This window comes from Rousettus aegyptiacus, unplaced genomic scaffold, assembly GCF_014176215.1.
Source record: "Rousettus aegyptiacus isolate mRouAeg1 unplaced genomic scaffold, mRouAeg1.p scaffold_m13_p_2, whole genome shotgun sequence".
In the NCBI taxonomy this organism is placed as follows: domain Eukaryota; kingdom Metazoa; phylum Chordata; class Mammalia; order Chiroptera; family Pteropodidae; genus Rousettus; species Rousettus aegyptiacus.
Genome location: NW_023416295.1, coordinates 8,358,442 through 8,384,744, shown reverse-complemented (window position 1 = coordinate 8,384,744; position 26,303 = coordinate 8,358,442). Strand labels below are relative to the sequence as shown.

General features: G+C 39.8%; 2 protein-coding genes and 1 pseudogene across 3 annotated transcripts in view; 2 read left to right on the top strand and 1 right to left on the bottom strand.

Moving 5' to 3' along the window:
* Window positions 1-3,744, bottom strand: part of COL4A4 (collagen type IV alpha 4 chain) — a 115,675-nt gene extending 111,931 nt beyond the window's left edge. Inside the window, exon 1 of one of the 2 annotated variants that reach the window (XM_016118830.2) lies at window positions 3,653-3,744. The gene's annotated coding sequence lies outside the window, so the exon portion shown is untranslated. Of the gene's footprint in view, window positions 1-94; window positions 216-3,652 lie in introns of those variants that run through there. The other variant, XM_016118829.2, reaches the window with a different exon arrangement.
* The window catches only part of COL4A3 (collagen type IV alpha 3 chain), a 126,192-nt gene continuing 100,301 nt past the window's right edge, over window positions 413-26,303 (top strand). Inside the window, exon 1 of the mRNA XM_036237252.1 lies at window positions 413-526. Within this exon, the coding sequence (XP_036093145.1) occupies window positions 413-526 (114 nt within the window). The remainder of the gene's footprint in view (window positions 527-26,303) is intronic.
* LOC118614367 lies at window positions 11,209-11,327 on the top strand (annotated as a pseudogene).

The following is a 26,303-nucleotide window of genomic DNA, read 5'->3' as shown; positions in this document are numbered from 1 at the left end:
TCCCCGCGCCCGACCCGCACCCCCCTGCCCCGCCTCGGGTCCGAGACCTTGGGCGCGTCACCTCCTTAACCCCTCGCCCTGGATCCGCGCCCACCTGCCCCGCAGGCCCGCGGCCCTTTCTCGCCTCCTGGGCACGACGCCCGGGTCGGAGGGACAGTGCCCGGTGAGTTGGCGGGGAGGGGGGACGAGGGCGGGACCTGAGCCACTTCTTCCCTCCCTTGGAGCCAGAGTCAAAAGCCTCGGTGGGGAGGGACGGTCGGCGCGGCTGAGCCCTACAAAACCCGCCCGGGGCGGCTGGCGAGGCAAGGCGAGCTTCACCGCTGGACGCCCCGACCCGCGCCGCGCAGGGGACGCGGGAGCCGGACAGCCCGCGGGTCCCGGGCCGCGCCGGGACTCGGAGCCGGCACCCACCATGCGCCCCCGGACGGCGCCCAGGCCGCCTGCGCCGCCGCCGCCGCCGCCGCTGCTGCTGCTGCTGCTGCTGCTCACGCTGGTGCTGCTGGCGGCGGCGCCCGCGGCCGGCAAGGTGAGTGCGGGCGGCGCCACCCCCACCCCGCGTCCCGCGGTACGCCCGCCGCACCTGGAGCCCCTGCCTGGTGCGCGCGGGGGCTGCCCGCTGCACTCAGGTCCCTGCGCGGGCAGCGTGGGGACGCGAGCCAGCGGGGATGCCCCGGGAACAGCGAGATTCCGCTCTGCGGGAGGGAGAGGCGAGGAGGGAACTTGTCGCGTTACCTGGGAACCAGAGAGGGAACGCAAGGGCCTCCAACGGTAGGTAGGTGATCGATAGATAGATGATAGATAGGTACGTAGATACATACATACATATACATACATACATACATACAGATATAGATAGATAAATACATACATACATACATAGATGATAGATAGGGACGTAGATAGATAGATAGGTGATGGATGATACAGACAGGCAGACGGATGTAGGCAGACGGTAGAATGAACACCTGAGAACACCGCACGCAGAGACACGCGGCGGCACACACGCTGGTGAATCAGAGCAGGCAGCAGACCTTGGCGAAGGGCACAGAGGCTGGGGGTGGAAACCTGCACGGATGTCCTGGCGCTGCCACTTCTGGATGTCACTTCACACTGAACCCTGACCTCTCCGGGGCTCGATTTTCTCCTTGACAAAACCTGCTCCCCCCACCCCCACCCCCATGTGCCATCACCGAAAAGTAATACATCACCTTAGAAACAGAACTCATGTTAGGATAAATTAAGCAATCTGCCACTTTGACTTCCATTCCTTATCTGATAGAACCCGGTTCACTTAAACCAACCCCTTGTTTCTTATTCTTTGCGATTAAAGGTAAATTGAGTGTCCTCAAAACTGGTACGACTCCTAGACTTGACATTTCTTGATTTTAACTTGTGAAAGTGAAATTTAACTTTTCAGATACTTATTGTGATTTTTACATTAAAAAAAAATAATTCGTAAAAAAGAAATTAAAATAGGGGCGTAACGCAGTTAAGTTACATTTCCAAGGATGAGCAGATGTTTTACAAATTTCATGATCAAGATTGACTTGAAATTAATAGTCACATGCATATGTGTTACATGAAAACATTTTAAGAACATTTGGCCACATGTAAGTCAAGTATTTTTCATTTAAATTATATTTTTAATCAAGACATTACCAAAAAAATTTTTTTTAAAGATGTTACTGATAAAGCTAAAATTCCCTTTGGTCACCTCCAAACCTCTCCCTCTCTGCTGTCTGAACAAGGTATCCACTCTGGCTACTTCGTGCCTCTTTCCAGACTTTGCGTGTGCATTATATATACAAATATAGACTGACAAACAGTATGCATTTCTCCTTGTTTTTTCAGATAAGCGATACTGTGCTGTACATACATCATTGGCAACCTACAAATCTGCCCATGTCAGTATTTAAGTCAGATCTACCTCTTTTTTCTTTTTTCCCCTGTTGCATAGTTTTCCACAACATGAATATGCCAAAGTTAATTAAATCTTTCAAATCGATTTACATTTAGGTTATTTAGTGTCTTACATTCAAAAGATTTTTGAAGTCCATGTAATCTCTTCATGATGCTGGTTCTAACAAATGCATTTTGCATAGACTAGGAATGCCTAACCCAGGTAGCGCAATACTTCTGGGCATGATGGATGAAACTCACCCATGTCAGCGTAGATTTGATTGCGGAATAAATAAATCCGACAAGCAAAAAACCTAAAGAAGGTGTATGTTGTGGGAAGGCCTGGGGAAGAGTTCCAGAGAAGGGTTTGCACATCTTTCTCGATTCCAAAAAAAAAGAGGAGAGTTTAGGGAGGGGTAGAGAAAGGGGGTAGGAATCACGTGTGTATAACGATCGGCCAGAAAAAGTGAAGCCCTGTGATCATGCAACCTCTGACTATATCAATTTCCAATTATTAATGTCATATTCTCTTATAATTTTTTACATGTAAAATTTCTGCTTTCAGTTTGGCCAAATCTCAGTGACTTATTGGTGATATTATAATTAATCCATTTGTACTATATTTATTGTCACCTGAAGTGAGTCTTTGTTAAAAAGTTATAAGGATTATCATTGCCATTGCACCTGCTGAGTTACACAGACGATGTCTTTAGAAGCCACAAAATGTGGCCTCGTCTTGAAGAGAAAAGGAATCGCAAGTGAACTGATAACTGGTCCATGACTCCCTCCACAGAATATCTCCGATGTTAGCCCAGGCATCGGACCTCCCTGAGCCTCCGTTTTCTCGTCTGTAAAATGAGGGAGTCGAAACCACTAGCGGGGTTGACGGGCGAAGCAGTGAGTGAGGCAGTGGGTGGGAGCCAGTGTTCGGGGCCAACCAATTTTTAGCATTCTAGAATTCAGGCTCAAGAATGCCAGAATCCCTGTTCTTTCGGGAGAGAAGCTAGGAATCCGGTTTCCGTTAGAAATCTCTCAAATGCTAGATGTTAGCAAATTAGTCAAATCTTTACAAAACACGGTGTTCTTTTGTAAAGGCCTGCAGAATGCATGGCCGAACTATATAAGTGAGCGCTAACCTCAGCCTTTAGATATTTGTCGCCTTTGTGCTGCACTAGTTAAGGATGTGTTTTGCTCTCAATTGCTGCAATTTCACATGAACATTTCTCAAAACAGGGAGATAGTCACGGTGTTGACCCCACATTCCCGGTTCAGACGGGGCGGAACTGTCTGCCCACACAGTTTGTTCTGAAGAGCCCTGAGTGAAATCCCTCTTCGCTGCAGGCATCCAGCCCCAGGCCCGTTGTTCAGGCGCTTTTCCCGTATTAACTGTGTTAAAGGCTGTCCCCAGGCCAAGCCACCAACCTGATACCCAGAGGCACTGAGACTGGAGAAGATGAGGTTCATGGTTTGAGATAACATGGTTTATCCTTCCTCTTTTTGCCCTAAGATTCCAAACAGGGTAGAAATAATGGCAAGCAAATATCAGGAGATTTACGACAGCTGCCTTTAGGGAGGATGCTTTCTCCATTGATTTTTAAATTTAAAAAAAGTTAAATTAGGAAATATTTCAAACAAACAAAAAGTAACATATCTGTCCCTAAGGTTAAGTAAGTATTAATGAGATTTGAAATCTTTGCTCTCACATCTGCCCCTTTAGGAAAAGCAACATATAAAAAGAGAAAATCTTACATACATGCTTCTCTCCATCTTCTAGTCCAGAAGGTTTGAATATAGCTGACTCTTGAACAACAGGGGTTTGAACTGCAAGTTCACTAATTTTTTCAATAAATGCAGACGGACCTTCCTAGCTTCGTTCTGCATCCTTGGGCTTCGTATTAGCGGATTCGACCAACTGCTACCGGGAGAAAAAAAAGTATTTTCGCATTCCCAACTTCCCATTCGCAACGGGGAATCAAAAATACTCTTTTTCACTAGTTGGTTGAATCCACCAATGCAGAGGGCTGACTGTAGAGTCGAAAGTTACGCCCGGATTTGCTACTATGTAGGGTGCCCCTAACCACGCCCTCCGTCATTCAAGGGTCAACTGTGTATCATTCCCAGCGCATGTTTTTGCATTTATATTCTGTGTGTGTGTGTGGATGCGCATGTCCATAAAAAAATATGGTTTTGTGGTCGTGCAAATGTAATAAGTGGTTTCACATTATACATACCTATTGGAGCTTGCTCGTATGATTCAGTATTATGTTTTCGGATTTTATCCATGTTAATACCTACAGAAGTGATTTCTTTCTATTCATATGGATGTAATAGCTGTTGCATAGTATGCAGTTATATAAACAAGCTACATCCCCGTAACCAAGGTAAGCTTGTTTCCACGTTTTCGTTTTATTGAAATGTATATCTTTTTATGTGTGCCATCGTGACAACCAGATTTTTAATTCCTTGCTGGAATTCAAAAAGGGTTCATAGAGAAAGCATATTTTAGGTTTTATTAGAAATTGTCAAATTGAGCTCCAAAGGGTTGTACCAACATTGCCCCAGAATACCTTTTTCCCGTAACCTCAGCCAAACCTGGCGTGCTTAGATGTTCATGGTGTGAAACAGACTCTTGTTTTGACTAGTGAGTTTGTGAATCTTTTCACATTTCAATTGGCCATTTATATTTCCCTCAGAGTGACTTGCATGGACAATTCATTGACTATTTACCTACTGTACTCTTGTCTTTTTTGTTACTAATTAATTAGCATTCGTATGTTTGTATACCAAACTTTTACCATTTAAATGTGCAGAAAACATTTTATTCCAGTCTTTGGTTTATTTTTTCATTTAGTTATTGGTGCCTTTATATATGACATTTTTTTTTCCACTGTAATTTCAAACTTGTTCATTTTTTTTCTTTGATATTTTGTGTTTTGCATCTTGTTGAAAGAATCTTTTCCTTCTCTGGAATTATAAAAATGTTCCTCTACATTTTTAAAAAGTTTTACAGTTTAGGTATTTTACATTTAGGACTCTTAGTTATGGATTATTTACTGCTTATGGGATATGATTTTTTCCATATAAATAACAAATTGCCCCAACATTATTTATTAAGTAGTCAATTCTTTATCTCACTATTTTATGGTGTTACATCTGCAAACATGTGTACCAAGCATCCATTCATATATGAGATTATTTATATATGTTTATGTATGTTTCTTTAGGAATTTAATTTCTCACAAGGTTTTAGTTTTGTTTCTTTAATCTCTAAGTATTTCATGTTTTTAGTGCTACTGTAAATGGTGTATTTTTTAAAAATTTAACAGTCTATTATAGATATAACAAAACAGTTGAATTTTGTATTTTGACTTTAACAAAGCAAGTTAAACAGCTTAAACAAATTTTAGGCTAAAAAATTTCCCCAAAAATACTGCTTTAGCTGCATCGCAGTATTTTAATACCATTAAATTCAAAATCTTTTTAATTTCTTTGTCCTATGGGTTATGTAGATGTTTATTTCTTACTATCCAAAGGAAATTTTCTAGTTATCCTTTTTTATCGAATTATGGTAGAGATAATATTCTGACTTCAAAATTTCTGTGTATATCAATTAGATCAAGATTTTCAATCATCTTTATAAAATTGTAATGTATGTACACATGTGTTTTCTTAAATATATCTTGCTCAGTGGATATTTAATCCAAGATTCTATAATTTTCATCAAATCTTGAAAATTCTCAGACTTTTTTTTTTTTTTTTTTGTATTTTTCCTTTCTCTCTGTCTCTACCCCTGGCTTTCTCAGGGTGCATGCTGGACCCTCTCATCTTTGCCTCAAGTTCACCTTATTTCTTATATTAGATACTTCTAATATGTTGGTCAGATCCTCTTGGCTTCATTCTGCTCCTGAGCTATTGTCACTTACTGCCCCCAGCCACTAGCGTGGACCCAGACTTTACACAAGAGCCGCCAGATGGTTCCTCTAGGCTCTATTCCATGGCTTCCTGTTGCGCCGTAGAAATACAGGACATCAACACCTGTGGGGCAACTCTTTGACCAGTGAGAGAGAGGACTCTTTGGATAAATTCTCTCCTCTCCACAGAACAACTGTCCTGAAATGCGAGGGTCACACACACTCCCCGTGAAACCAGTCATCAATTGTACCTGAGACCAGGCTGTATCGTGCTGAGCTTTTGTTCGGGTGTTGCTTCCCTCATGCTACATTCTGTGACACTCATCATGCCTATCTTCCATCTTTTGATCCTCTCTTCTGCTGTTTGTAATTTTCAGCAGATTTTCAATCTGCCGTAATTTTCAACAATGAAAGAAAACTCTGGAACCATTCGACATGAGTTAAAAGCCCAGGTCTGTTAATTACCAGCTTTAAAATTTTTGTCTGTTTCTTCATCTTAACATGGAAGTAAGAGACCCACTTCAGAATTCTTTTTTATAATTCTTTTTGTCTTTCAATTGAGGTCAACATTCAATATTATTTTATATTAGTTTCACACACCACAGAGTTTTATGAGGATTAAATGATTTAATGCACATAACATATTTGACCATGCCTGTTACATAGTAACCATTCAATAAATGTTAACAATGATTCTTTTAATTTATTAAGTTTTCATTTCAATGATTATTCTTATTTCTAGAAGTCATTTTTGGAGTCTGAATCTGTCTGGGTTTCAGAGTTCTTTTGTTGTCTTTTTTGATAGTTTTTTTTTTTTACATTTCTTATGTCTTTATTCATTTTACATATGCTTATTTTATATTCTCTTTCTGATTCTTTTTCTATGATTTCGAGGTCTGGGAGTCCGTCTTGTTTCTTCCGTCCATTGATTCTCACCCCTGGGGAAACAATGTGAATGAGAGATTTGGGGAAAATAAACCTTCCCTGTCATCAGTCAGCCCTCACCTCCCTCTCGCCATTTTGCCTCATTGCTCACAGATCGGAGCTGTCTTTCCCCGGGAGGGAAAAATGGAGCAAAATCATTTCATGGCTTCCAGGGGATTTCTTCTCATTAAGATGGACTTGTGCAGGAATGGGGACAGAGCAGAACCAAACGTGTTTCTTTCATGTTCTCAAGGTCACCCTTCTCCACTCTCCTCCCTCTGCCCACTTCCTCCAAATGTACTATAGACTTCTGTTTTACAAGGTGGGGTCAAGGCCAACAACAGCAAAGCCACCGGTTTCCTTTCTCTGACCAGACAAAGAATCTTCCTCCTTAAGTATTTCTCTTAAGGGTTATAGTAGCTGGTTTGTTTTCAGGCGTGATCAATGAAAAAAGGATGAATGAAAGGAAATTTATCTTTGTATTTTTCTAATAATTTTTACCATGTTACCAGAGCACAATAATATTGACTGGTGTTAACTATGAGTAAGGTTAACTTTGTTAAGTACTGCAGTTGATTAAAACCCTCGAATCTGTCGGTGTACAGTGCCAATAGAAAGGTTGTCTGGTTCGCTGCTGCCCTGTGGTCCTTCGTCCATGTGGATCTGACCATATCCATGCTGTGGCCTTCAGCCAAAAAGCATCCATACGGCACGGAGTAAAAGATTTTCCAAGATCAGTAAAAACATGATGTTCAGAGCCTTTTTGTTTTGTAAAGTTTCTATCTGGCTTCAGACTAAGCTTTCTAATCATAACAGACTTTCACTGTAGGTCATTTATTTCACCTTCGCTTTCAGTTTGAGAAAATAAGGAAACCAGAATTATATCAACTTCTTAACAGAACAGACATTTTTCTGTGTCAACCCTACCACTGTGGCCTTGAACAGTTATTTAACCCTTCTGGGCTGTCTTCATCTCTAAAACTCTGATAAGAAAGACTCTTACTCCAAGTTCTACCTTAATCTCACAAAACGTAATTGCTGGCACTTGTCTTCTCAAAGCATCTGTCAGTCTCTGCATTCTTTCTGGGGTTCTTCATGTATCTGTCCATTAAGCCCTGGCTTCAGATATGTTTTCTAGACAAGATTACATTAAATTATATCCGCGCCGTGCTTTTCCACTTTACATGCTTTCGTAAGTTCAGATAAATAAACATCTATGTCCATATCGTCCAATAGAAATATGTGAGCCATAAATATGAGCCACATATGTAATTTTAAATTTCCTACTAGCCACATTAAAAAAATAATAATAAAACAAACCTGTAAAATTAGTTTTAATATAGTGTATTTATCCCAATGCCATCTTTTTATCATTTCAACATGAAATCTCTATTAAAAACATTGATAGAGAGTTTACAATTTTTTCCATATTAAGTTTTTAAAATCCAGTGTGTATTTTGTATTTCTAGAACATCTCAGTTCGAACTAGCCACATTTCAAGTGTCTGTAGCCATGTGGCCACCATCCTGGATAGTGCAGACCTATTTAAATGACATCTAGATAAGAGATGGGGATACAATTTATGAGGTCACATCTCTAGATACAACACATTTTGTTTGATTATTTGCCATGAGAAATAAACACATGTTGAAATGACAAATTTTAATTAAATACAGTTAATCAGCATGGATTACTTCCAAAAAGGTCTGTTTTTCTTCTCTGAAAATGGTGGCAGTATACTTGTTGCAAATAAATACTCCACCCAATGCTTCCTACGAAGTAAGTACCCAGCCTTTATATTCTAGCTACAATTATTTTATTGTTACTACTAAAGGCAGGAAGGAGATGATAAGGCAGAGATGTAAGCATGTGGCTAGGTGCTGGGGTGTTACTGGTAAACCAGACAGTTTGAGTTCCCGGCCATGGTGGAGTTGAGAGTCAGGGAGAGAGGCAACAGGTCCGGAAACACACAAATGTGTGACTACGGATTATGGCGCCTGCTAGGAGGGCATGGGATGCGGTGATGAAGAAAGGGAGGTTTTTACCTTAGCTGGAGATGGCTGGGGAACACCTTTCTGAGGAACCAGAGAGATGGCCTTAGGAAACACTGGTGAACTTGTCTAAGCCGGGGGCCTCCACACTAGGGAGAGGTGAGATAGGTTTAATTTTATGGCTCCTGAGTTGTCAAAGAATAAAACCAAGAGCAACAGAAGTTTTAAAAAAAATAGAAAAAGGAAACGCTGAGTTTAGCTGCTCACCAGGAAGGGAACGCATATGCTGATTGTTTTGTTAGCGGTGGGCAGGGACCGGAAATTGGGTGCCCGGGAGGGGCGGGGTCGGGGTGGTGGTGCTAATTAAGGTTGGACAATTGCTCACAGGACTGTGTGTAGCAGACCATGGTATAATTTTAATGTGGGCACTTAACAAATTAATATCTTAACAGAAAGAGCTAATGCGATGGAACTATGCTATTAAGAAGACAGTTGCCGCGTTAGTACTGATGAGTAATGAATTCGCAGCGACTTGGGAACGGGCCTATGTATAAAGTGGTGTGATTAAAACCTTCTTTCGCTCCTGTTGATGTGTCTCTGTCAACCCCTCCTCAACCTCACTGGACGGTTTGAATTTGCTAAATGTGGCTGTGAGGCTTGGGGCAGGAAGGTGGACCTGGGCCCAAGAGTCCCTGTCGCTGGATGACAAAGTCCTGGGCCTAGAAGGGCTCTAAGCCAGGGGACGATGAACCTCAGTTAGGGACCTGCTGGAAGGTGAAGTAGCCTCACTGGCAGGCCCAGCAGCACTGGCCTCCTCCCATCTTCAGAGCTGTTTAAAATGTAACCATATAGTAATCTTTTGTTTTTTCTGACAGTAGTTTGGGGTACGTTAGGAATTTTCTATTTTTAATCTTTAAGATCAATGGTTGTCAATTAGATGGTCTCTCCAAAGTGATTTCTTAGAGAAGTCATCTCAATGTTTAAAAACGAGTTCAAGCGTATTTGGAAACCTTGGAAGATTTGTCATTATGTAGACAAAACAGTCAGGTCACTGGCTTTTTTTCCCACCAGGATATTTTGTTGTTACTTGAACTTCTCAAGGAAAAAGTACTGCAAGTGGAAAGTTGAAAAGGCTACAATACTTTGCCTTTGAATCAAATGACAAACTACGTCTGGAAAGAATCAAGGCAGCAAGGCTAATTTCTATTTTTTGTTTAATCAGATGACAGGATAATTTTATGCTGTTTATTTATGTACAATATCGAGAAAGCTGTAGAGTTCACATGCTGTCTTTAAAGAAAAGTTTTATGTGTTGCATAAGATTTGGAAAATGTTTAAAAGTACAAAAAAGAAATATAAAAATAAACACTATCCATAATCATATTATTTATAGATGCTTACTGTTAACATTTTGGTCTATCCCTCCTACCCAGAATTTTATTTTAATTCTACTTTTTTTCACTTAACAATAGAATGGTGAAATTTTTCTGAGTTGCTGATTATTCCAAATATCATGTCTAAATGTCTATAGAGTACCTCATTATAGGTTGGTACCGTAACTTATTTAATGTCCTTCCATTGAATATTTTATTTTCGATTGTTTAGAAATAACACTACAGTGGAACTCTTTGTAGATAAACATTTACTAAAATCATATTTTAAATAATTTTGCATGTAATTGCTTTCTTATTAAATGTCTGATTGTATGCATTTCTGAGTATGATGGCAAGGTAACAACATTCTTGATTTATAGACGAGAGTCTGAGCCAAGGACATTATTAAGTTAGTAGAGGGAGGAAGTAGGTTTAAAACTAAGAGTTTTGGTTATCGGGGATCTTTGGTAGGGTTTTTTCCTACCAAAAACTTCCAAGGTATTTTTAAAAACAGTGTTGGATGCCATTTTATTTATTATTTAAATAACTTGGCAATATTTGAGATAAGACTGATCTTAAAAATATTTTGGTTATCAAGAAAGAATGATTCCTGACACAAGTAACCTTTTTCCAATCAAACATCAATGAAATACTTTTACTTACTATTGTTTGTTTCTGTGTCTATTTCCACATTGCTTCTCCCTGTTGATCACCTTGAAGACAGGTGTCATATTTTACCCATTTCGTGACTTTCAGCTCTTAGCAATGGATGTTTATGGAATTGGACCAACATTTTATTAAACACCTAAACTAAATTTCAACAAAGAATTAACGGGTTCTTGAACCTGTTGGCAAAAGAATAAAAAGAAAATATTATTTTCCAGATGAAACATTGAATGCTTCATTTATTAATTCAGCTAGATGCTGGGACAAAGGTAGATAAAACCAACATAGTCCCTCCTGCCTTCAGAGAGTATGCCACCAAGTGAGGGGTTTTGAGAAGCACACAGACAGTAACAGACAATGAAAGTATACATGCTGTAAAGGAGCAAAGATGGAAAAGCAAAATTCAGGTGTTGAGAAGGAAGAATAAAGATCTTCAAAAATATAGTCTACGGCCATGCCACCCTGAATGCGCCCGATCTCGTCTGATCTAGGAAGCTAAGCAGTGTCGGGCCTGGTTAGTACTTTGATGGGAGACCACCTGGGAAGACCAGGTTCTTTAGGCATTCAAAAAAAAAAAAAAAATCTAAAACTACAGAACAGAGAACCCATACGCTTTAGATTAAGCAAATGTGTAAAGGCAATGAAGCCAGAAAGTGGCAAGATTTCGGTGGCTTAAAAACACAGTGTATCTTTAAAGTACTTAGAAATGTTGGAGTGAGTGCAGAAAGCCGCCTGCAGAGTCACGGCCGGCACTTTCACCTGCTTCCTGCCTCTGCCCCAGCTTGAGCCCTTGTCAGCATTTAATCACAGGGCTGCCAGGTCTACACGCCCATGTTCTTATGGGTTCTTATGTTGCCATATTAGGCAAAAGCAGCTTCTGCAATCTCATCCAAAAAGTAGTAAAAAGTAAGAACAGTGCTATCTCTAAACCTCATAAGATAAGGATCCCACCAGCTGGAAGCCTGTGCAGGTGCAAGTGCTCTCTGGCTGCTCCAGACACAGCTGGAGAAAACCAGAGGTGGATTCATCCAGCACTGCGTGTGCCTGGGGCTGTGCCGGCGGCACTGGTCAGAGCTTCTATTCTTTGTGACCTGCTCCGGCCTTTGAGAGACAGAGTGTTCGGAGCTCATGTGACCCGAATGAGCAGCATCCCCAGACCCCAGGGGGGGGCAGTCATGCAGGCATGGACATCCAAGAGAGGTAGCACACGACAGCTATAAGACCCTTCACCCTATCCCAGAAGAAAGACACTGTGCTGACAGTTTCGGGCAAGTCACTTGAATTCCAAGACTCTCCATTTCCTCTACCCTAAGAAGTAGTCCATAAAACCTACCCCTCCTATCTCCAGAAATAATCCAATTGAACACATTTCGTACACAGGAAAGTATTCTATCAATGCCAAGTAGCATTGAGATAGGAATGAGTTTCAATACCAGAAAAGCAACAGTCCAAATATGTTTCTTATACTCATTTAATTCTCCTGTTATTTTGTGACCTAGTATCAACTTCCTGGAATGTATTAAGGAGTTTTTTTTTTTTTTTCAAAAATATTATTCAGTGCATTCTTTGCTGCTGGTATTTTCTAATAACATTATTTGGAAACATCAGCAGAAATGGCATCCTCCCTTAGCTCTGTCCCATTAAAAAATGAACAGTTTTATTTACCTTACTCCATCCTATGTAAATAGTGTTGCTAAATTTCACCCAATGATTTTCTCTCTTTTATGGCGATTTTCCAAATACCTCAACCAGAATCCTTGTTAATTATAGAGATAATCCAGGGTAACGTTTAATAATAATAATAATTTATTTCTTTCTTATCTTTCGACATGTATTTAAAAGAGAAGCCACGTAACCAGCTCTGGCACACAGCCTCCCTCAAGGTCGAAAGTGGAAATTCATTTGGTGCACATTCACCAAGAACCTTAGGTGCAATGCAGAGCTCACGATGAGATGTGCAGATAATGGCCGCACATAAATGTGGGGTTGACCAGTTGTTTTTCTTGTCATAGACCTGGAGTCAACCTAGCATTAAATAGATTTAAAGACTCTTGCCTCGGTCCGCCCGCCGTTTCTCAGCGAACCCCCACCCCTCACCCTCAGCTACAAACCTGGAATGACGTGGGCCCAAAGACCCTCTTAGCCATCACCATTGGACGTCCCATTGGTTTTAGACCATTCCAAGCATTTGGCGAGAATGGGCCGTTTCCAGTCAGTGCGCCACAGCGATTTCTTTCTCTCCCCTGCCCCAACAGCTTGTGCTTCTCTCATCCATTTGTATTACCTTTTGGTCCTAGAATCTCTTTTCCTAGGTCTCTTGAAGGCCAGCCTAGCTTAGAATACGCATTAAATTGAAACTGACTAAAATCGATCAGTTAAACTTTAATCAATTTAAATTGATTTCTTTATATCAAGTTGAGTAGTAACCTGATAAGCATTATAAGGCATTAGAACTTCAGTAGATTATATAATGGCTGCACCATAATCTCAGAAGCAAATAGAGTGCAGAAAAAAAAAAAAAAAAACAGGATTGAAGTAAAGAAAAGACCTTCAAACCCATGATTTTGTAAAGGAGGAAAATGTTAAGAATTCTGACTTGCATCTATCAATCAGGCCCATCCTGGGCCATCACACACAGGATCCGAGAACTTTTCACTGAAGCAAATTGACATGAATGCAAAGGGCTTAACATTTGGAAAACCGGAAGACCAAGGCCAATTATACTTATCATCCAGCCACTGACATCTTGTAAATGATTTACCTGGGGGTCTTTGTCAGTAAAGTTCGCCTTCAGAAAGTAGCAGGCAGAAAAGCATCACGAAAGCCAGACTTGTTTTCACATGTGAAACTGCTGTGCTTTTCCATTTGGATAAATCACCGAATTGGTCTAAATAGAGCAGATTCTTTGTTGTTGTTATTGTAAGTTTTTCTTGGCCTAGAATCGTTCTGTTTATTCACTTTGAGGAAGGAAAGTGCTTTTCATTTCTGAAATTGGAGTGGTGGTTCCTAACTCTATAAGCAAATTAGAGACGGTCGTGTTTATCAGAACCACCACAGTGAACCATGACCCCCAAGAGGTGATCAATCACCAACAGGGCATTTGGAGAAATAATATGCACTTGGCTGTGCATTAGAATAAAGTTAAGGGATTGCTGATTCCAATCATATTTTCTCCCTGAACTTCGAATCCATCATTTCTCATCAGTTTTAATATGAGGACCCTTTTCCCATGTAAAACTTTTTAACAGATCCAAACCGATTTAGGATGATAGTTAGAATGTCAATCATTATCTAACTCACTCCAGGAATTAGCTATGTAGCCCTAGCTAAGTTGTCGAACTTCATTTTTCTTATCTGTAAAATGGGGATGATAATATGAACCTATAGGTTCATACATATGATGATGATTAAATATGATAATGCCTATAAATGTTTAAAACTGTGCCTGATATGTTAGGAGCTCAGTTAAGTGTCCGTGGTGGTGAACGGTGACATTTGGCAGTACTCGACCAAATCTTCATCTGATTTTACCTGCTAAAACCCTGAGGTCAAAAGTCAGTTTACTTTACAATCTCTTGTTGCATGCTAAGAAAGCGGTTGAATTATTCATTTTTAAAAATGATATTTTAATGATTTTTACACAGTACATTAGTTTTCTTATTTTAATTTGCCAACGGGAATAAACATGAATTAAATCAGAATTGTTTCTGATGATGTTGCATTCACCGACATTGTATTTTTGAAAGATTTGACTTTGGAACATATGTGAAGTCATTTCTAAGTAAGATTGCTTATGCATTTCCAAGGGTTATGCATTTCCAAAGAAAGCGGAGTGGTTCTGTTTGCTTGCTTGCTTGCTTGCTTGCTTGACTATTTTTCAAAAATTTGGAATTATATAGGTAAACATCTTGAATTGTTCTGCTAAAAATAAGCATTTTGGGGAAAAGAGTCCAGGGTAACAGTGATCAGCCCAAGGACAGGGTGAATTTGAGGGAGTTTCAGAGGAACTGGTGGCCCAGAAACATCCGAATGTTCCAACCAGAGACCAGAGGAGAGTAATGGGTGACAACAAGGGACACGGGAGTCAGAGGGTTCGTAAGAATTGTATTTGACTTCGGGCCTTAGGTCCAACCAAGTAGAAGATTGTGATTCGAACTCGACAATTATCAAACTTGGCCAGAAGGATGCAAAGTAAGAGAAGACAGTATGTCTAAGGTCAGCAGGAGGCAGGTGGAAACCAGGTGACAGCAGAAAACAGTGTGGCTTCTGTCTGCTCCTTCTCCCTCAGCACTCTCTTTTCCTCCTCTGGTGACAGCATGTTGATTTGACTCGAGGGAACTACCCTCCCCTCATTGCATGTCGGTCCCTTAGCCAAAGGGCTGGGCACATCACCTAGGGGGAGCCAGTCAAGTGCCCTCTCCAGGAATTTGAATCTTCAGCTGAAAGGGCAAGGATCTTATTCATCCTGACAGCACTGCCCTGAAACACTCTCCGTTAGTTTTTGTACCTTGATCCTCACAGCAGCCCCGAGGCTGATCTCTTCTGAGGCCTGTTTGTTGAACTTTTCTTCAACTTCTGTGTGCTACCCCATGTCATTCCAACGAATTCCTCTTTTATCACTGAGTTAGCCTACATAATTTCTGTTGCTTGCCACCGAAGAACCCTGGCAAGGATTCAGGAATCCAGACAACAGTCTGGCCAGCAGAACTGGTGGGTCAGCAACCTTCCACCTCAGCGAAGGAGCCTCTTATATTAACATGAGGAGGGAGTTATCCTCAGGAGCAGCGAAGCCAGGACAGCAGGTGCACATGGGTGAATTTTTGCTAGGAAAACTGATCTGGCAGTTACCCAAGATGGACTGGGGAATGTGAGAACAGAGTTACTGATTAATCGCTGCTTATCACAAAATTACGAGGCACTTTATGTTTTATATATGTGCAGTATGAGTGCCAGCCCCAGGTAGAATCAAGGCTGACTCAATCAGTCTATTAAAGAAATGATAACTATTGAAATATTATCTCTTCACAAAGGACGTAACTTGAAATAACTACTTGACTTAAATGTCTGTGGAGGTGACCTTGTTTGTCAGCCTGATTTCAGCCCTTGGCCTTGCTCATGCCTGCCCCTTGAGAAGTTATGGTCCTTATGTTTTGTACCAAGAAGAACCTGGTCAAACGTTTTGCTTCGCTGCTTTATTTTGGTGCTTATTTCTAGATCTATTTTCATGAAATATGTCCTTTTATTTTATAAGGCCCGTGTTTTCTTCTTCACCAGTGATAATTTTTTCACTGCTCTAAATGACTCAGTGCGAGCATCTTTAAAGTTCATACCCAGAATCAGTCAAACCGAATTGAGCATCTTAAGTATATAAAAAGTCAAATCTTTTTATTTATTTTTTTTCATGACGCATGTTTTGGAAAAATTCTCTCTAAACTTACGCACACATACTTGACCCTTACTTTGCATAGCTGCCGCTTTGGACTTTTAACATTAGGTTGAATTTTTTTTTTTTTTTTTAAGTAATTTCAGTCAACCGAATTGTAAAAAATAAAAAGATTCTGACCAAGTGCAAGTCTAGTTGATTACTGATTAAATGAAGGGTGGGTGGCTTGAGGTTAATTGCCAGAAGACTCTCTCAGCAATCGCCCTAAGTAGTTAGTGCATTCTGCTATTAGGGCACAAAGATCACTAGAATCTCCATATGGGCCGGTTAGCTTCTTTCTAGCTGCCTGCGAAAAAGGACGATTGTACAAGCTGTTCTTGCTCTTGAAGATAAGGCAGAGCATTCATTACTACTGGAAAAGCAAGTAAAGTGTAGGTTTAAGGTAATGTAGTCATCTTTAAAGATAAAAGGGATATGTATTTTCTGTCATTTGGTATACAGTATACCAGTTTCCCCGCTCCCACCGCTGTGCTGTTATTTTAATTTTTAAGAAATATTTGGCCCTGTTGAGAACAGAGGGTGAGGCCCTATCCCATGCGTGAGTAATTGTGTTCCCTGCAGCAAAGGATGAATATCCCGTCCGCGGACAGGAAAGAATTCAGAAGGAAAGCCTTAGATCAGTAGTTCTCAAACTTTCGTCTGCAACACAGTCCTTTGCGGAGCTTATTTAAAAATGCAGATTTCTTGGCCAAAATCCTCATGGTGTGTGGCTTGGAAATCTGCACTTGTCACATCCCAGTTGATTCTGCAGCAAGTGGTCCTCGGAGCACCCTTGTAGAAACACCGCTCAGGCTGGCACCGAGGGAACGCCCGCCTCTCTCTGGGCCTCCGCCTCATTCCAGACGTGTGGGTTGCTGGGAGAATCCTCAGATGTTACACAGGTCAGACTTGCCTTTGGGGAGTCTGCCCAGCACTGGGCAGGGCGGATGCCAGCAGAACGAGAGTGGACTGTACATGGTAAACCGGAATGACTGGCTGAGTGGTAGCCATTCCTTCTGTTGCTGAGCCTTTAATACAGTTTTTTTGAGGGGAGAGTAGGCAGAGACGATGTGATGTGATCCTTACTGTATATTCAGTCCTCCACTCTACCTCCCTCATAGTGCTGTCATGAGAATTGACTGAGATGAGGCACATTACATGGTAAGTCGAACAATTTAGCTCTTTTGATGGTGAGGTAGGTTGACGATGAGTGTCCAGAAATGGTGGTTACGGTGACGCCATTGTCTCCGCTGCTCTCCTAGGAATTAAGGAGAGAATGTGGTACCAGCCTCTCTCTCCCAAAGGCCAGTGTTCATAGTGGCTTCAACGCTTCTGTTCTGAGGCCGCGTCGCACAGGTGGCAGCTAGCTAACAGTGAGAGACTTCCCAAGGGGAATTGGAATTTGGCTGACCCCCAAATCAAAGCTACAAAGTCCAGCTACTTCTCATAGAGACACTCTTTCTCTACAGTCAACCTAAGAGAATCCTGAGTCGTGTTTCATTAAGGGAGCAAGCGGGCTCCCCTATTTGTAGGTTTTAATGGGATTGATAGACCATGAGGGAGAGTCTAAACCCTCCATTCCTGAGAGGCAGTCTATGAAATGAAATGTCAGGACACAAGTGAAAAATATGAAAGGTTCCCTTTTCAATGATCTTTCATAACCCAACTTCTGAGAATCAAATTAATACTCATAGGTTCGCTTTGCCACGTATTTATGTGAATTATTCAGTTTGTGTTGGATGGTGTGAAATATGTCTGAATCTACATAACAGTAAGTCATGTAATAATTCTATACTATTGTGTAAGCATTAGAGGAAAATGCAATTATTTTAGTTAGGCACAAAAGCTAGTGAATATAAATATAATTCACTATAAACAACATCATAGAAAGAGATCCAGACAAACAGATGTTCAAAAATCAAACTACATTGTTAACTTATATCTTCAAAAGAAGTTTCGAACTGATCAAGAAATAAATAGCTGTATATTTAAGTATTAACTGTCACTTGAACACGCTTAGTAGGAAAACTAAATAATACATCAATACTGGCCATACAGAGCCAAAATGTAGAGAAAAATGAAAAAAAAAAATTACTTCTTGACAATCACAAACTTAGGTGCTTGTCTGTGGGACAGAAAATTCTATCTGGAATAAGTAGTTACAGACTACTCAGACTTACCCTTCCCATTGATGTCCTCCTCACTTCTCAGACATTTTCCTGATATTTCCAGTACACATGGTGAAACTTTAGGTGTTCAACAGTGCATTTCTTCCATCCTTGTAATCAACAGGACATATTGTCTTGGTGAGATCAGTGCACCTTACTCGGGATAAGGGAGTAATTCTCCATCTTCTTCAGGAATCGGGAACCCCAGCGCCTTTCAAGTATTGACTAACCAGGTTGCTGAATGGGTTCTTCTGCAAACTTAGAAAATTGGAGGGAAGATGAGAGGGAGGAGGAGGGAATGGTGGTGGTCCCAGTGCTCTAACTGGGATGAAACTGGTAAATCCGGCAATGCTTTTGCACAAAAGGGCTTTGGATGGTGGTGCCATGGCAAGGCCACGATATGGCATCAGGAGAGAGCTGTGAAACCCAAATGAGTCTGCATGCTATTTTGGACATATATATCTGGATGAGGCTTTTTGGTGGGAACAGAGATTCTCCCAGTATCTCAAGAAATTGAGTTTTCAGTAAGTATACACACTTAGCAATAAGAGAAACAGGAATCTAAATCTTTAGGCAGGTCTCTTGGGTAATGGAAGTTATTTTATAAACGTGCAGGTTTCTTGACCAAGTTACCTCATTGCCCTTCAACAGCAGAAATTATAGCAAGTCAGTAGAAGTTCCTGCTTCTGTCATTCCTGCCCCAGCCAACCAACCACCTCGCCCTCCACCCTGCGTGTGCTCTGTCTCATGGTTTCTGCTCACTTAGCCTCTACTTCCTCATGGTTTCTGCTCATTCACATCTCCTGCCAGAGTGTGTCCCTTCTGCCTTCTCCCTGTTGGTCTGGGCTTCGCTTCTACTACCAGCACCTACGTCCCGACTCCAGAGAGAGTCTGATTGGTCCACAGGACAATGTCTGATCAGCTGTGCCCAGGGCTGTGTGTGGTCCATCAGAAACTCTCAAACAACAATCCCTATTATTTTGCCTCTATAAAACCTTCTAAGAACAATGTCCCAAACTGGGCTCTTTTTTAAAAAAAATTAGAGTAAATGTTAGTAATACCAGATATTATCTGATTGTTCTGCTCCAATAGAAAAGTATTTTAAGCCCAAATCTAACAACTTTTCTCTATAGAAATCCTAGCTTCTTTCTCACTAAGTTGTTAAAAGACTTTATACAGTAAATTTCAGTATTAACATTAGATTTACTTCAAGTAGCTGGAGTTAGAAAGTGGTAACTATTTGTGAGCATTGTACCCTTTTCTCTAGGAGATTTTTTTTTGTCTGATTCTGTTTATAGGCAGATATTTAACACTGAAAAACGGATTCCAGATAGCCTTTTCAAAGCTCAGTGATCCATTGTGAGACATTGGCTTAACACAAAATACTTTTACATAACCCAAGCCACCAAGCGGGATATCCGGTCAGCTATTTTTAAAGCCTTCTCCCCCACACAATCTCACGTAACAGAGTTACAGCAGTTTGCTTAGAAAACTGACACAGTTTCTGTGATTTGTGAGATGAAAACTCAAATGAAATGTTTTTCACTTGTTTGAAACTGAAACCATTTTCACTTAAGCATGTCGCAATACCAACATGAAATAACTTTCTGGATTAGACACACATATACTTACGCAGAATGTAGTTTTTTTCATTGATATGTGCATGGTATTATGTATTAAGTTTACCCTATGAATAATTTCGCAATTAATGAACTTATTCAACACGTATTTATAGAACTCTAATTGTGCGCCAGGTGCTGTGTTACAGCCGGAGGCAAGAGAGCGAGCGAGAAGGTGTGCCTGCCCTCACGGAGCTTCCTTTCTAGTAAGAGTCAGGCAATTGCAATGTCATATAATGGGGCTGCAGTGTAGGGGTACAGAGTGCCTGCCAAAGAAGCACATAGAAGGGTGTCAGAAAAGGTTTCCTGAAAACAGCGGCATCCACACTGAGACTTGAAAGGTGAGGAAAAGCCAGTCAGGAAGGATGGGAAGAATCTTCCAGTAGAGGGAACAGTCCATTCTGGGTTTCTATTTGGGGGCCAGAGAGGCCAGAGAAAAGAGACTGGAGAAGCAGGTGGGCTCCATAATACAGGGTGATGTTAAGGTGTTTGAACTTGATCCTAGGAATCATGGGGAGCACAGAAAGGTCTTGAGCAGGACAGAGATATGATGGGATCTATGCTTTGTAATGAGCATCCTGGCCGTAGTATAGGGAATGGATTGGAGGCATCATAGTGGTCCAGGTGAGAGATGGAGATGATCTGAAGGAAAATGAGGATCAAGAGGATGGAGAGAAGCCGGCAGAGGTGTGAGTTTTTCAAGTCTAATCAGTATAACCTGATGTTGATGGATGGATGGCTCTGCTTCTTCTCAAAGTCAGTATCACAATGTTTTTACTGCTATAAGACAATATTATTAATGTTTTCAGTATTTTCCTCCAGCATTTTTATTATGTATAGGATTTTTTAAAATCTACATGTGAAGATATTGTGTATTCAATTCAATGGCCTCTTCTCTCTTATAAAAATAGACTCTATAAATAATATTTATATGGTCTTATAAACATTATTTAACATCCAGATTTTCAACTACTTCTCTCTAAGCGAATATTTAGGACATTTCAAATGTTCTGTTGTTGTAAATAATGCTGCTATAATCATGTTTGCATATGACACTCTGCTTTAGAATCGAGATTATATTCTCTGTAAAAATTCCCAGAAATAAAATTCCTGTGTCAAAGAATGTGAACCTTTAATATTCTTGATATATACGAAAGACCTCTTTTTTGAATTCGAACTTTAAGCAAAAAAAAAAAACAAACAAAAAAAATTGAGTGAGAAAGCAGGAAATACAATCAGCTTTATGAAAGTGTTTTGAAAAGCCATCCACAGAATCACCGTGTATCAGCAGTATGAAAGTGTTGAATGGCTCCATCCAAGAAGCATTTATGGAGCACCCCTGGTGGCCAGGCCCCATATCAGGGAATTCAAAGCAACATGTGCCAAGGGCTGCAATAGATTACAGTGACTCAGCAGAACAGAGTTATCAGATTTCCAAGTCAGCCTAATAACTCATCTTGAGGACAGATGTGCATAAAATTCTACACTAATGCCTTCAACTTCAAGAAATTTCAGTGTAATTCTAATAAAAAAAGTCAACTGTGAAATCTCACACAGCTTTAATGGAAATCACTTTTTTATTCTAGTAGTTGCAAAGGATAAACATAAAGTTATGTTTTTTTTTCATTTCTGGAACACTAATTGTAGTAAGAATTTAGAATATTACTAATGTTCTTACAAAGCACAAAGACCTTGGAAACATTTGATCATTTGTTTGATAAGGGCAATGCCCTTATCGAAAACAGGCTAATGAGAGTCATGGAGAGGTTAAAAAATCATGGAAGGAAGGAAAATAATTTACATTTCCTTAAATCGTTAAATGTTTAACGATTTCTTCACTCTCTAAAGCACAGCATTTAAAAGAACTAGTCTGCTTCGAATTCAAGTGGTCATTTTTATCTCTGGTTATAGAATGAAAAGCAAGACATTCTTTAAGCACAGCATATAAACAGTAAGTTACATTATATGATTCAGATGCAAAATGTGTTTGGAAAACAGATGGTTCGTTAATCCCAAATCAGAGTTATTCCAGGTGCTGATAACCTATTTCATCTTGACCAGCTTGTCCAAACCTACTTATAGGATCGTGAAGAAAGCTAAGTTTGTGTCTGGTTGTTATCTTTCCGTTATCTTTTTATTGCATTTCCTCATGTGTGCTTAATGCTTTGAAATGTTCAATGCAATTTGGCGTTCACTATCCCATCTGACTTGCTCATTTCATTTTCCCCAGAACCCAGCAAGGGAATAATAAAGTCAGAAGAGCAGCATAAACGTCAACCCCAGGCTTGCATTTTCTCGTCCACTTTTGTTATAGTGCAGCTCATTCATCGTGGTCCTCTTGTCCTGGGGTTGGTATTGGGACTGTGAAATTTTTCAAAAGTAACAGCAACTGTCATTGGAGAGATGGCATGGCAGCCCTCTTCTGTGCCCCACATCCTCAATCTCTCCAAGTGGCCTTTTTCCTGGGACATTGTTCAATGTGAGTGAGTGGGTGGGAGGGAAGGGAAGGGAGTACGATGGGTAAGAAGAGACCTAGAAGGTGGAGAGAGAGGTTGGATGCATCCTCTGTGTGGGGAGTGAAGATCCTTGATAAATCAAGATGACAAAAATAATTAAGAGTTTAGAGCAATGCTCCTCAAACTTTCTGTAGTAAAGCAACAGTTTTGTTTGTTTTTCACTCTCTCTTCTACCATGGACCCCTATCATTGCAAAATATAATGAAAATAAAGTCTAAGTAGAGTGAAAAAGATACAAAATATAAGCTCAGATATTTTCTTTTAGATTCAACCAGTGTTGTTTGCTCTGTCAAATTGCTCTAAACTTTCTAAATGCTTACTTTCACGTTCTGGAATCTAAGACCCATGTTTTGAATTGTGTTGTTTAGAGGACCTAAATAATACAATTAATAATACAATTAATAATTAATAATTATCCTGATATGCCAAACTCTATTTCCTGTGTACAAAGGTACACCTTTTCTAGTGCTCATAGAATATTTATAAAACTTCACCATAATTCGACCACAAAAAAGACTGAATAATTGCATAAATTACACAAATTACACAAATAAAATAAGAATCAAAATTGTTTACAATGCAATAAAATTATAGGCAAATAAAATTAGAAACAAGCAGTTACCTATACATTTTAAATCTTCCTCCTAAATAACTCTTAGCTTAAGGAGGTCAAGATCACAATGTCAGAATATTTAAATACAAAATATAAAATATAGATAATGAGAAGATGAGAAATAAAACCACATGTGTTCTAAAGTGTCCTCTGAGGAAAATGCATAGCTGTCGTGTCAGTCAGCATCTCAGCAAGAAACATATGGCACATTCGAAATCAGGCATTTCGCACAGAGTTTATTTACAGAAACGTTGTTTACGAAGGCAAGGTGCAGGGAAACCATCAGAGATAGTACAGCAGCCACACTGTTTCTACCTCTTCTTCCTTTTCTGGGCCACAGAAATCCAGTGAGAGCAGGTTAACTACCGGCTTGAAGGGCATGTGGCCCACAGGTAGAGGGGTGCGGAGCTCATCGACCCGCTTCCTCCCTCTAGCTCTGGCCGGAATCCTGATGCCTCAGGAATCCCTTTTGGTGTGAGCCGCGTGCTCTCAGCCACCCAGGACAGGGAGCGGGCCTGGCGGGAGGACTGGAAGTTACCTTCCACCATCGTAAGTCACATTCTTAACAAAATGAAGAGGACAAATATAGTAAGCAATCAACTCAAAAAGTTTCTCAAAAGAATTCAAATACAGAAAACTTATCAGAAGGGGGAAATTAAGTAAAAACATAAAAAGAAGTGAGTACTAAAGAAAATAGAAAAATTGTGAATTCGTAAATACCTAGGTCTTTGGAAAACAACTGGAAATAGAAAAATACGAGCTCAGAGAAAAATTGAAAAATCGCTGATCCAAAAAATGAGAATGTGGAAATAATGGCACATACAGGTGGAAGTAGAAATAGTTTGCATGCTCTAGGTTAATAAATTTGAAAACAAATGAATTGGAATATTTTTTAATTATAACATATTATCAAAATTAAAAGATAGACTAAGCCAATAAAAATATTCTTTAATAATGACTCCTTAAGGAAACTGTTACCCCAAAGTTGTCACAAGTGAATTTTTTTTATTGCAAGCAATAGTTAATCTTAGGCTATTAAATGGTTGCAGTACATAGAGAAAATTAATAGATGTCCTAATATTTTGTTCACATTTTTGTTATTTTACGAATCATTAAAAATCAATTCTAAACTTGAGCAAGATCATGCAGAAATAAAATTATAATATTATGTAAATGTCTTGATGAAAAAGTCCTGAATAAAACATTAGCAAAACAAAATAAAATAAGATAAAAATACAGTACATTAAAAAAAAAAAAAGACCAAGTCGTATCATTCCAAAAATGCAAAGTTGTTTAATACTTTTATTTATAAGTTGATCATGTTTCTAGGTCAAAAGAGAAAAACAACCTCATCCCTGTAAATATTAGAAAGCATTAGAAAAACTTCTTACAATAAACACACATACATAAAACTTGGAAAAGTAGAAATGGGTGGATAATTATAATACCTACTGCTTACAGAGTTTACCTACTGTGTGCCCCTCATGGTGGTGAGCCTTCCATATGTGTTCATTAGAATGCCCCAATCCTCCCATGAGGAAGCCTGCAGTCATCCCATTTTACTAATGACCAAATGTCAGAGAGAGGGGAGGACACAGGCAAGGTCATGAGGTTGCTGAGCGATGGAGCTGGGGCGTGAGCCTGGCAATCTGGCTCTAGAGTTCTGGGTGTGACCACGCCAACATACCACCTTTCCCAAGTCCTCTGTCAGTGTGGGAATCATATTTATGCCCAGGTAAAGAGCAGTCAGAACGCTCTATCTCTTGAAAATAGCCCCTGTTTGACTTTTACCTGAGTATTAGTGAGGCCCAGCTTGTTGGCAAGTTGTTCTAAGGATTGTTGCATTTTTCTCTTGGTCAGAATAGATTTAATTCAGTTCTTTGCTATCGATGTGGGTCATCGGCTGTAAGTGATAGCAGAGGCAGCTAGCTATCTTTACTTTGTAACCACTCATGCCATTGAAACCAAAGTCTGGAGCCGAGATGTGTGTTTCCTGTGTCAGCCTCTAATCAGGCAAACTTGGATTTGTGAATGAACATCAGAGTCTGATTAGAAGTAGGTTCTTAACCTTAAAGGTATTTTTTTTTTAATTATCACGATGCTTGTTTAAAAATTCAAATATAATGTGTCATTTATTAAGAACACAAACCATTGTCAATAAAGTACTAAGCTATTTTTCAAGTTAACCAATTAAAATTGATTACATTGTTAAAAATATTTGTTATACTTCAAATGAAGCAAGTGAGATAGATACTTCATTTTTTGAAATAACCAAATAATTTAATTTCTTTAAAAAAAAAAAATGTTTTAACAAACACTCCAGACACATGCTAGCACTGGGGATATGGAAATGAATGAGAAACAAATCTCTGACCTCAAAGCGTTTCCATGAAAGTGGTAGGTAGAAAAGTTTTCAAACTATTTGTAAAACTGTTATGGTGAGGTTAAGTATTAAAAGAATGGGGACAGAGAAAGAGAGGGAAACTGGGAAAAATAGTCCATATTTACGAGAGCCCCTTCCTCTCTGTTTTATTTTAAATGCATTTTAATTCCATACTGAAGGCAGTGTAGGATTTTAGCAGAGAATCAACATAGATTTACATTTCAGAGACAATGTGACTGCAGTAGGAAGACTAAAAAGGAAATTAAATGACTGGAAATAGTAGGAATGCCCCTACTGAATCAGGGCTCAGGGACTTCCTACCCCTGCTCCCCAATCCTACCACCCCATAACTGCAGGGGGGTGTGACTTTAGGCGAGGGAATCCCCTCTCTAAAAATTTAGGAATGTTCAAAGAAGATCTGAAATAACACTCATGATACTTAAAAATAAGAAGACTAAACTGAAGGGCTATTTTAACATTTTCCATATATATAAAAAATTCTGTTTGTTGGTTTTACAGTGGAGAGTACTAGCTGTTTTTACTCTTAACTAAGGACAAAAGAGAGAAAAACGAATTAAGAAATGAAAAGTTTAAATTAGGCACAGAGAAGTATGTTATCAGTGGGTGAAGAGAGGTGAGCATGGCATGGAACTTGAGATGTTTATCACAAGAAAAATTCCATGTTCCTCTGGGGATTTACCTGGGTAATTGCAAACCTAGTAGTTTTGTAAGCAGAATTTGTTACCAATTTCCTTGTTTCCACCGTCCACCCCACCCTCACCAATTGAGATGTTTCTATCACTGATACCAATTGGAAA